This window comes from Pelophylax lessonae (genome assembly GCF_965119305.1).
Source record: "Pelophylax lessonae genome assembly, chromosome: 13".
In the NCBI taxonomy this organism is placed as follows: Eukaryota; Metazoa; Chordata; class Amphibia; order Anura; family Ranidae; genus Pelophylax; species Pelophylax lessonae.
The window spans coordinates 47,535,853-47,548,208 of NC_138780.1; the positions used below are offsets into that span (position 1 = coordinate 47,535,853).

Here is a 12,356-nt window from a genome sequence, read left to right on the forward strand (position 1 = left end):
GCGTCAAGGGCTTATTTGTCCTAGTCATAAATGCAAAATGTGCCAAACTATTGGTGGACAAACCCTAAGAACCAAATCTTTCTGCTTACAGGTGACCCTCAAGTCATTTAATATTAAGCATTTTATCTCATGCAAAACTAAAGGTGTGGTGTACCATTAGAGTGCCCATGCAAAATTCAATACGTGGGCAGGACCACTAGGGCATTACAAATTTGGATTAACAAGCATATTAATAATATTCAAAAGGGCTTCAGGGACCACAGTTTATCTAAACATTTCTGGTCCCACCAACAGAGATTCCTCTTCTTTAAAACTGGTAGGGATAGATTGCAATATTCCTTATTGGAGAGGTAGCAATCTGGTGAGAGGTATATTCAAACTTGAAACCCGCTGGATTTACTAGCTTAGAACTTATAGACCACATGATTTTATTGTCCAATCACAGGCTGAGGCTGGTAGGTGACCTAGCTACTGTATATTGTAGATTTCAGCATAGCAAAGTCACAAAGCTAGCTATGCTGTCTGTCAGGGCTATGTAAATTTCAGGACTTGGTGAACAGTTAAACAATCCCTTTACAGGTAAAATAAATTCCAAATAGCTATTTGTCTGGAGGTCAAGCTATATATACTGCTTATAAAGTTGACTTTCATAGGTCAGTTTTTTAGAAGATTTGCCAAACATTTAAACAGACTCCACAAAATGTTTAATTTCCTAACATCTTAAAGTTTATTATCAAATTTTAGGTACAAAAGGATTACCATAAAAAAAAAAAAAAAAACAACAGAAACAGGAAATACTGAGGAGTTGAGAATCTTCACTTTAATTATCCAGTCATAGGAAAAGAAAATTCCTGTTCACTTTGAAGACTCATGTGCAGATGAAATAGGTAAACAGGAATTTGCTTTTTACGTGATTGGATAACTGGAAATAAAATATTTGTATTTCACATGTATTGGACAACTGTAAAAATAAATGTTATTAATCACTCGAATAAGTAAGCCTTTTAGTGTCAGGAAAAATGATTTTTCAACTTATATAAAAATTATTTTGGCATGAACCAGTCCAAAAAATGTTTAATATGCAGGACAATTAGAATTAGATATTTTAATATCTACCACTGCTTAAACTTAAAACACAAATAACTTCAAACAAACAACTAATCACCTAAAAATCCCAGTAATATAAAACAATTGCAAAAAATATGTTGTTGCAATTTATTTGCTTATGATTATTTTGCTCAAAAATATTAATAAACTTTTTGCAGAACTTTCAGAAAGAGTGACTTTATATGGCCTGGTCAGAACATAATGGAGAATGCAAAAGTTTAGGGCCTAAACTAAATGCAAACATATTTTCTAAGTTGAAACTTTTCATGTTCAAACTCTAATTGCAATGGGAATATCAAATCTTAATGGAAAACTGTAAACTATAAATTAATTCATTAAAATGAAACAAATAATCCTTTAGAGAATGAATGTTTAGCTATATAATGTTTGCAACCGATTATTGGTCTTCTTTGGTTTGGCTTCAGTAAACAGAGCAACCTGAAAACTAGCATGATTCAGACTGGAAACATCATTCAATAATTGTTTTGCAGAATGAGATAACTAGAAAATAAAACTGAAAAGATTTTCTTTGCTTTACTATATATTTTTTTTTTTGTTACCATAATTTGCTTTCTAGGACTAAATGACTTACACAAAATATGTTTTTTAAGTGACAGTAGAGATGGTTGTGAAAATGTAAGACTTACTGTATAATTCAGAAATGTTTATATGCCTAAATCGTGCCACACATTAAAAATGCATTTAATTTGTCATATACAAAATATATGTTTTGAATTTTGCCATGAACTAGTAAATTACGAAATTACTAAAATACATTCCACAGTGATTAAATTCTTAAACATGAAGCTTATTTTTATTTATCCAATAATGTATGTTTTATTATATCACACAGTAAACATACTATGTTTTATATAATTTGATACATTTCATAATTTTGCTTTGGTAAGTTGGCCGTAAGGTTTCTTCAATCTCAAAGGATGTCCATGTATGTTGTGTTGCAGAATTCAAATCAAACATTTGCGGGACACTTTATTCTTCTGGGACTCTCTAACATTTTAGATCTTCAGGTCTTATTTTTCTTGCTGCTTCTGATGCTGTACATGGTGACATTATCAGGAAATATTCTGTTAATCCTTATGGTGAGACGTAATCCTCGCCTTCAGACCCCAATGTACTTTTTCCTGACCAACCTTGCCATCATTGACATTTGCTTTTCCTCAACCGTGGTGCCCAAAATTTTGGTAAACACTATATCTCAGGACAGAAGCATTTCATTTGTTGGATGTGCAACCCAGCTGTACTTCCATTTAGCTCTAGGGGGTACAGAATGTTTAGTGCTGGCTGCTATGGCTTTCGATAGATACAATGCCATCTGTAAACCATTACAATACCATATGATCATGAACTACAAACTGTGCCTTCACCTGGCTGCTGGATCTTGGACTTTGAGCTTCCTTATTTCTGCAATTCTTGCAATGGTCACTTTTGATTTGCCCTACTGTGAAGCCAACCAGATCAATCACTTTTTCTGTGAGATGCCCCCCATGCTTCATCTTTCCTGTGCCGATATATGGTTTAGTGTGGTTGTAGAGTACACTTCAGTTGTGTTAGTTGTTGCAGGCTCTTTTATACTTATTCTTGTATCTTATTTCTTCATCACCTTGGCTATCTTAAATATAAGTTCCACCAAACAACGGCAAAAAGCTTTTTCTACTTGTGCTTCTCACCTTGCCGTGGTCTTCCTTTTCTATGGAACGGCACTCTTCATGCACTTACGCCCTCCTTCCAGTTATTTCCCAGAGCAGGATAGAATTGTGTCTGTCTTCTATACAGTGGTGACACCAGCAATGAATCCTATCATCTACAGTATACGAAATAAGGAAATCAAATCTACTATTAAAAAATCAATGGCTGTTATAGATTGTCACTAATCTTTTATCCTTGTAACTAACAAGTAAATGCTATGGGTTTGTTTTACTAAAGGCAAACAGGCCGTTCAGTTCACTGTACAAGGGAAGTTGCACTTTGCAAGGGAATCTGCCCCAAAGCTCAGTGAGTGTGGTGAAGCTCTGCTGACTTCCATCTTCCAATCATGTGCAAGCAAAAATGCAAAACATTTTTTTTGTTTTTTACCTTGGACATGATTGGATATTCTTTGCAAAGTGAATTTTCACCACATTTGCTAAACTTAAGGAAAAAGTCCTTTGCAAAATGCAATACTCCTTCCAAAGGGAAAATCTAGTTGCCTTTAGCATCTCAATCTTTATAACTCTCTATAACAAAGACAATTGTGTGTGGTTGGACAGAAAAAATATAGAAAACTGAGCTGTTTTTACATTATCCATAAAGCTGACTGACTTTTCTTGCATACTTTCTCGTGCTTTGGGAAGGCAAGACAAGGGTCTAAGCTTCAAACTTCTAGACGTTGCCATACCTCATACCACCTGTTGCTCCACTACTTTGTCCCTCATGTATATCCTAAATGAAACACCTATAACAGAGAACTTTTTGATGACATGTATGGCCTGCTTATCCCTTGATTATCCTTCCAATCCTTCCAGTTATTTTTCCAATGCCATGTAAAGGGAATATATAGTAGTTTTGTACATATTTTATTTCTTCATAATTATGGTCAAGATTTGAAAAACACATTTAAAGAAAATGTGGACCAATTTGGTCATTGTCACTTAGGGGTGTACTCACTTTTGTTGCCAGCAGTTAACACATTATTGGCTGTGTGTTGAGTTTTTTTGAGGGGACAGCAAATGTACACTGTTATGCAAGCTGTATACTCACTACTTTACATTGCAGCAAAGTGTAATTTCTTCAGTGTTGTCACATGAAAAGATATAATAAAATATTTACAAAAAATGTGAGGGGTGTACTCACTTTTGTGAGATACTCTATGTGGTGCCCTATTTTTGTTATATGGGAAACATTTCCATCTACCTCAGTATAGGGCCACCACTTTTTGACTTTGACGCTGTTTTTGCTGAATCTCTTCTTTTATGGTGCCACAATTTGGGAAGGGAGAGATTGAGATACATATACAGTATATTCTAATCTCCCATTTCATATTGGCAGTTTTTGGAGTGCTAAGGGTCCCCATCCTAAAGGTATTAAAACACATACACCAGTCCTACCATTTATTTAAATCCTAATAAACGTTAGGTCATTTGTCCTCCCCATCGCTTTGGTGCATGGGTATGTGCACCCTCTTTTCTGTTCATGTGTATGTACATCCCGTATAAAGGTAGCTTTTAATACGTTATATTGTAGGTATTCGTTTAAATATTCTTGAAAGTATACACATCAAAAACAATGCTGAGAATGTATTTCAGATATTCAGAAGGCCCTGCAGTTTATGTTGTCAAAACCAGTTAAGTTAGAGTTATGGACCATCGTTTACAATGTGGCAGCAGGGCCTAATCTAGGCTGTCTGATGTTGGAGTGCAGTATAAAATGTCAAGGGGACAAAGGATGGGAGGTGAGCAGGGCATATGATAGGGTCAGCAGTTTGTAGGGCAGTGTACTGGGGTCAGCAGGGTGGAAAACAGGGGTCAGGAAGGCAGTTTATGGGGTCAGCAGGGCGGAAGACAGAGGTCGCCCTCTCGAATTGCCAAAGTGACACAAGATGGTGCCCTTTGCACCTGCTCAGTAAGGTTGGCTATCATACACATTCCTTGTATCTGAGAATGCATAGGCACTCCTTTGCCCTACAGCTTCATAACTCCTATGTAAAATATGAGATATAAGGCACTACCTCTGACTGCTTGTCCTATGAGATGTGGAGTACGATTTGGTGATTTTACTACTGTGCTGCTCATTGTTCTCCTTTTGGAGGCTCTGACATGAGAAAGCAATACCCTGCCTATACCAAAATGTCCTCCCACATACAGACTACCAGTTCAGAGCATGGAAAGGCAAATTTGTAATGGGGAAATGACCGGTTGCAGGCAGAGCACAACCAATATTGATGGCTAAAACTTTTTCCTGTTTTTTTTTTTTTTTTTTTGTGGAGATGGTGGCACAGAGGGCTATCCAGAACAAATTTCTTCTTTAATTGCAATGCTTTGGCCAAATACACTTAAGAGTTTATTCACCAGTGTTTCACCCAAGATTTACCTTTTTTTCTAATAGAATAGTATGTGAGAAATAAGTGAAATGAAACTTGGATAAAAACATTTATGAATAGACACCTCGGTCTTTTGCAAACCTCTGACAGAAAATGATTCTGCATGTTCTGGAACAAAGAGATTGGAACAGGGAGAATGAGCTCCAGCTCTGCTCAGTCTGGACAGGACTCCAGTCTTCTCCCCTCCCTCCCTCAATGTGGCTTTTCGAAGAGGTTGGAAAGCAATCAGGGAAAGGGGAGTATGGGTGCCTACATTACTTCTGGTATCAACATCAATGTTAAAACTCTTCTCGGCATTCCTGTCTCTTTTGTAATAACTAGTGCTGATGGGTAGTCCTCACGTAACTGAAGAATACAGCATGGAAAATAGGTATTGGTAATGCTTGTGGTCATAGTGCCTTTCAAACTGCTTTAAGTCAAATACATTACTACACGTCCAACAATGCCACTAAATACAATAAGACCTGGACTTTTAGAAATTAAGATTAATTCATAAAACAGTGTTTGGATGAATGCCACCTTGTCAGTCATTTAAAAAAATTAAATACTGTAACTCTTCCCTTTTTTACAAGTAGAAAAGCAATCTTCCCTTAATTAGGGGATCTATTATACTTGAGGGGTCTGAGTCTTCTACATTGTCTCCACTCCAGCTCTTTAATCTCCAACCCATTCTTCACCATTCAACCCTTCTGGAACTGTCAGATGTCTTTGCCCCCTGCTTTACACTCTAGTTCTGTCCTACATATCCACAGGACACAGCAGTGGTGTAGAGGTAGGAAGAAGGAACCACATGAAATTACATTAACATATTAAAGAATATATGATTTTAACCTCCTCACATCCGCGCTACAGCCTATATACGGCTGCAGCGCGGACTCGAATTTTCGGGAGGCCGTTTTTAAACGGCCTCCAGTGACACGCCCCCCCCCCGCACGCTCCTGCGAGCGCGCAGCGGGGAGAATCTGTGTCGGCCGTGTCCAAGGGACACGGCCGATCACAGATCGTGGTGAATGGCCAATCACAGCGGCCATTCACCACGTGATCAAGCTGTCCAATGAGAGATGATCTCATATGTAAACATATGAGATCATCTCTCATCGCCGGCGCTCCTTCCTCACACGGAGCCTGCAGTGTGAGGAAGGAGGGGGAGCCGACAGCCGCTGGGGACACAGAGACATGTAATCAGGGCACTGATCACCAGTGCCCTGATTACTGAAGGTAAAAAAAACACACACATTGCCCCCCCATCAGTGCCCACAGTGCCCGCCATCAGTGCCCCCATCAATGCCCACAATCAGTGCCCATAGTGCTGCCAGTCAGTGCCCATCAGTGCCTGCTCATCTAGGCACTGATGAGCACTGACTGGCAGCACTATGGGCACTGAGTGTGGGCACTGATGGTGCTGCCCATCAGTGCTCATCAGTGCCGCCCATCAGTGCTCATCAGTGCCACCCGTCAGTGTCCATCAGTGCCACCCGTTAGTGTCCATCAGTGCCGCCTATCAGTGCCCATCAGTGCCACCCGTCAGTGCCACCTCTCAGTGTCACCTCTCAGTACCCAGCAGTACCACCTCCCAGTGCCTATCAGTGCCGCCTATCAGTGCCACCTATCAGTGCCACCTATCAGTGCTCATCAGTGCGGCATATTAGTACCTCCTCATCAGTGCCCATAAGTGCCACCTCATCAGTGCCCATAAGTGCCACCTCATCAGTGCCCATAAGTGCAGCCTATCAGTGCCCATAAGTGCAGCCTATCAGTGCCCATAAGTGCAGCCTATCAGTGCCCATCAGTGCCGCCTCATCAGCGCACATCAGTGAGGGAGAAAAATTTATTTTCAAAATTTACTCGCAGAAAATAAGAAAAACTTTTTTTTTTCTTTTCAAAATTTTCTGTCTTTTTTCTTTTTTTTTTGTAAAAAATAAAAAACCCAGAGATGATTAAATACCACCAAAAGAAAGCTCTATTTGTGTGAAAAAAATGATAAAAATTTCATATGGGTACAGTGTAGCATGACCGCGCAATTGTCATTCAAAGTGTTAGAGCGCTGAAAGCTGAAAATTGGCCTGGATGGGAAGGGTGTTTAAGTGCACAGAAGGCAAGTAGTTAATTGCTTCAAACTTTGTCTATAATATTAGATTTCAAATGCATCTCCAAAGAAATAAAAAAAAAAAAGATAACAATATGCTTTAATTGAACTGGGATTCTTAGATCTTCCAGGTTGATTTCCCAGAGCGTGGAGTATTTACCCAAAAGAAAGATTGGCACTCTGGTGTACACCTTATACTCAGGTGTAATCTATCTCAATCACAATAAAGCTTTTGAAGGTTTAATGTTAGAAAAAGATGCCAGGGGTGAAATAAGGACCTCAGCAAACTAGTTCTTCATAGCTCAAGGTAATAGAATAACATGCATGCTGCATGACGATCTCTACAACAAGATTTTTAATTTTTCACTATTACTATCACAATCTTTTATATTCTTTAGGTTTTTTTCATCTGTTTATGTACGTATTACCTGTCTCAAAGCAATAAATAGGGCAATAATGAGCTTATCAAACCTGTTGTGAAAGAAATAAAATGAATTGACCAACCAGTGCAGGGTAAATGCCTTGCTAGCAAGAAATATATATTGCATCTCAGGCTCAGCTGGCATTGTCAGCAGTAGACCATGCATGAAATAGGAGCAGTTCAAGCAGGTTTGCTTCTGTACTTTTATTCAGCGAAGCAGAAAACCAACACAATTTCAAGACAGAAGGGCTTTATACAGCAAGTGCATAGCATAAAACAAACATATGTTTGTTCATTCAATGTCCATTCATGGCTAACAGGATGCCCCCTGATGGGCCTTACAAAACAAATGAGCAGCACACGTGCCTTAATGTTTAGGGCACAAAAAGACACATTAGGGGACATATGCACCATCTGAAAGGGCATATTTTGCCATAAATAAGAATATTAACGTAGTTGTAGTAGTTTGTAATACTCAACACATTGTACTACTCAACAAAGTTACTTCACACCCAAGTATTTATACCCATACAATTAACTCAGCCACTTCAATCCATTTACTATGATTTTCATAAAATGTTTCAGGGCAGATGTTAAATGTACAAGGCCTTTCCCAACACCTGTCTTCTACCTATAGTGCAATTTTAAATTATTTACCCTGTTTTGACAATTCACACCTTGAGCCATGTAATTCCAGCAGTTATCATCTGCATCAGCAAAGAGCTTGAGGTGTCTACTTTCCAAAAAGGGCTCATTTTTTTTTGGGGGGGGGGGGGGTCTTGCTATCTTGGCATTTCAAGGTAGTAAGTAAGTGAAATGAGAAATTGATGTCATTTGAAATCCTGAAGGCGTTGATTGGTTTTCGGCACCCGTACGCGGTTAGGCTCCCAAAAAGTCTCACATATGTGGTATCCCCATACTCAGGAGAAACAGCAAAATGTATTTTGGGGCGTAATTCCACATATACCTATGGAATGTGTGAGCAACATATAATTTCGATGACAACTTTTGTAAAAAAAAACTATATTTTTTTGTCAGTTTTCAGACACGTGACAAAAAAATGTAATATTCAATGGGGTCAGCATGCCTCTCAAAAAATTCCTTGGGGTGTCTAGTTTCCAAAAAGGGGTAATTTGGGGAGGGGGTTGTACTGCCCTGCCATTTTAGCACTTCCGGAAATGAGATTATGAGGCAGTCAGAAAGTAAAAGCTGCGTAAATTCCAATATATACACCATAGTTTGTAGATGCTATAGCTTTTGCTCAAACCAATAAATTTATTCTTATTGAGATTTTTTATTTTACCAAAGACATGTAGCTAAATACATTTTGGCCTAAATGATTGAAAAAAATTGAGTTTATTGGATATTTTTTTTATAAAACAAAAGTAGAAAATACCATTTTTTCTTTCAAAATTTTTCAGTCTTTCCTTTTATAGAACAAAAATAAAAATCCCAGTGATGATCAAATACAACCAAAAGAAAGCTCTATTTGTGGGGAAAAAAGGACATCAATTTAGTTTGGGTACAGCACAATTATCAGGTAAAGTCGTGCAGTGCCAAATTGCAAAAAATTCTCTGGTCATTAGGGGGTAAAACCTTCCAGGGCTGAAGGGGTTAATGGTTTTCCAGTCTTGGTCGGTAGGGTTTAATATTTATTTATTATTTATTTCAGGAACTTATATAGCGCTGTCAATTTACGTAGCACTTTACATATACATTGCACATTCACATCAGTCCCTGCCCTCAAGGAGCTTACAATCTAAGGTCCCTAACTCACATACACAGTAGGGCCAATTTTATACAGGATCCAATTAACCTACCAGCATGTCTTTGGAGCGTGGGAGGAAACCGGAGTTCCCAGAGGAAACCCATGCAGGTACAGGGAGAACATGCAAACTCCAGGCAGGTAGTGTCATGGTTGGGATTTGAACCAGCGACACTCTTGCTGCTAGGTGAAAGTGCTAACCACTACACCACTGCGCTGCCCAATATTGGGTTGGCCTACCTTTTGCAGCTATAACAACTTCAACTCTTCTGGGAAGACTGTCCACGAGGTTTATGAGTGTGTCTATGGGAATGTTTGACCATTCTTCCAGAAGCACATTTGTGAGGTCAGGCGCTAATTTTGGACGAGAAGGCCTGACTCATAGTCTTCCTTCTAATTCATCCCAAAGGTATTCTGTCGGGTTGAGGTCAGGACTCTGTGCAGGCCAGTCAAGTTCCTCCACCCCAAACTCACTCACCCAAGTATTTATGGACCTTGCTTTGTGCACTGGTGCATAGTCATGTTGGAACAGGATGGGGCCATCCCCCAAACTGTTCCCACAAAGTTGGGAGCATGAAATTGTGCAAAATGACTTGGTATGCTGATGCCTTAAGAATTCCCTTCACTTGAACTAAGGGGCTGAACCCAACCACTGAAAAACAACCTCTTACCATAACCCCCCTCCACCAAATGATTTAGACCAGTGCACAAAGCAAGGTTCATGAAGACATGGATGAGCGAGTTTGGGGTGGGGGAACTTGACTGGAGTCCTGACCTCAACCTGATAGAACACCTTTGGGATAAATTTGAGTGGAGACTGCGAGCTAGGCCTTCTTGTGCAACATAATTTAAGATAATTAAATCAGGGTGTTTCCACACATGTTCATGCCTACATTCATGTTCTTCGATCATATGGTTACAGTTAAGTGAATACGCACATTTCTCTACCCAAAACTATAAATTCTAATACTCTTTGAGTATATAAACCAGGATTGTGTAAATGTAACTGCACTACTGACCTTCAATTGATTTAGCAGTCAATTCAGTCTTTCTCTGATCACATTGATAACGTTTTTAATTTAAAAAAATATTTGTGTCATGCGACGTTGCTAATGAAGATCAAAGATTGATGGATAACAAAGGCCTATTCTGAATATCTTGACTTGATTAGATTTACTCTGTTATTGGAAATGATCATTTATATTAATTTTTGCACCTAACTATTTTGAGATTATTATATGATAATATATACAGTATTAGAATTACATTGAGTTAGTATTGGAGTCTATAGGTTGGGAGGTGAAGCAGTATGTACGTTCAGGCCCAGACTGGGACAAAACGAAATCCTGGGAATTTTAGACTGAGCAACCCAGACCCGCGCTATAGCCGAAAGACAGCTACTGTGTGGCTCTATTGTTCTGGATGTCGTACCAGAACCACACCCTCCGGCGTGCTCTGTGATCACTGTAAAGGGCCAATCACACGGGATCTAATGTAAACAAACTTGTTGGTTATCAGGATTCCTTTTTTCACGCCCTGTCACAGCGTAAGGAGAGGAGAGCCGGTAACGGACAAGTGTGACAGGGGACATGTACACAGAAAATCAGGGCACTGACCATCAGTGCAGCCCCATCAGTGTTGCCTATCAGTGCTGCCTATCAATGCCCATCAGTGCAGCTCTTATCAGTGCCTCCCCATGCAATTTAGCTCTCTTCCCCAACACCCCAATTCTAGTTTAGGCCTGACATCTCTACTACATAGCTTAAAGGCACAGGGAAACCTGATCTCCCACAAACCCCCACAGCAGCGATGGTCACTGCTCCCTCTGCACCACTAAAGCTGTCTGCTGCATCCCCCCAACTCCTGCTGCACTCCCCTGGAGGTGCTGTCTTCTCCTCCACCTCCTCTAAGCCAATGCAATGGAGAGATGTCCACCAGGCTCCTGCTGCAATCCCCATTCACTCTCCAGCAGCTTCGATTTCCCTGTTCTCCAGCCACGATCTCCTCTTCTCCAGCTGTGATCCCCTCTCCTTCAGTTGCAATCTCTTCTCCTCCAGCCACAATTTTCTCTCCTCCAACTGCAATCCCCTCTCCCCCAGCCTGGATCTCATCTCCTCCTGCCACTATCCTCTCTCCTCCAGCCATGATTCCCACTCACCTCCAGCACTCAGTCACAGCCAAAATGTTCACTGAACACCCGCTGCGATCCCCGCTCCCCTCCTGCTCCAGTCTAATCTGGCTTTACTGGGCCAAAAACTGGATTTAACATAATTTCTCTCAAACTCTTGGACAATTGACATCATGTAAATTGGATTAAAGGATAAGTTCAAGTTTGGGAATATGTTACATGTTCCACCAGATTTTTTGGTGGAACATGTAACATGTTCCCACTCCTGCAGCATCTCCCAGATTCGCTGCATCTAGTGACAGCAAGTGGGGGGGATCTTTTTCCCAGCTCATTGTCAAAAAGTGCAGTCGTGCGAGGCTCTGCCCGCCTGGCAGTGACATTCATTCATAGAGCTCTGTGAATGGCAAAATATAAGTACCAACAGCCTTTGCGGCTGTCAGCTTGTGGTTCTCAATGAACTATTAGGGAGCTGTTGAGTGCTCTGGTAATCCATTGATTCTTCCAGTCAGTGTGTATCTGCCTGCCTGTATGAGGCATGAGCAGACATATACACTGACAAATCTTCAGGAATCCTGCATGCCACCCATGATCTGCTGATCACAAGTGCAATGCTTTTCAGGCTCCTAGTAAAAAACCTATTTGAACAAAATAAGCCATTCTGATAAGTGGTAAAATATCTGTAAATATAATTGATGACGTTTAACTACTCCTAGCCACACTATAGCCTGAACACATTTTTTTCCCCAAGAATTC

The 12,356-nt window shown here is 40.0% G+C and overlaps 1 protein-coding gene across 1 annotated transcript in view; it reads left to right on the forward strand.

The window, feature by feature from the left end:
* The window catches only part of LOC309569173 (uncharacterized protein), a gene marked incomplete at both ends in the record, with an annotated part of 49,259 nt that overhangs the window by 35,751 nt on the left and 1,152 nt on the right, over nt 1–12,356 (forward strand). Inside the window, one exon of the mRNA XM_082274933.1 lies at nt 2,128–2,388. Within this exon, the coding sequence (XP_082131059.1) occupies nt 2,128–2,388 (261 nt within the window). The remainder of the gene's footprint in view (nt 1–2,127; nt 2,389–12,356) is intronic.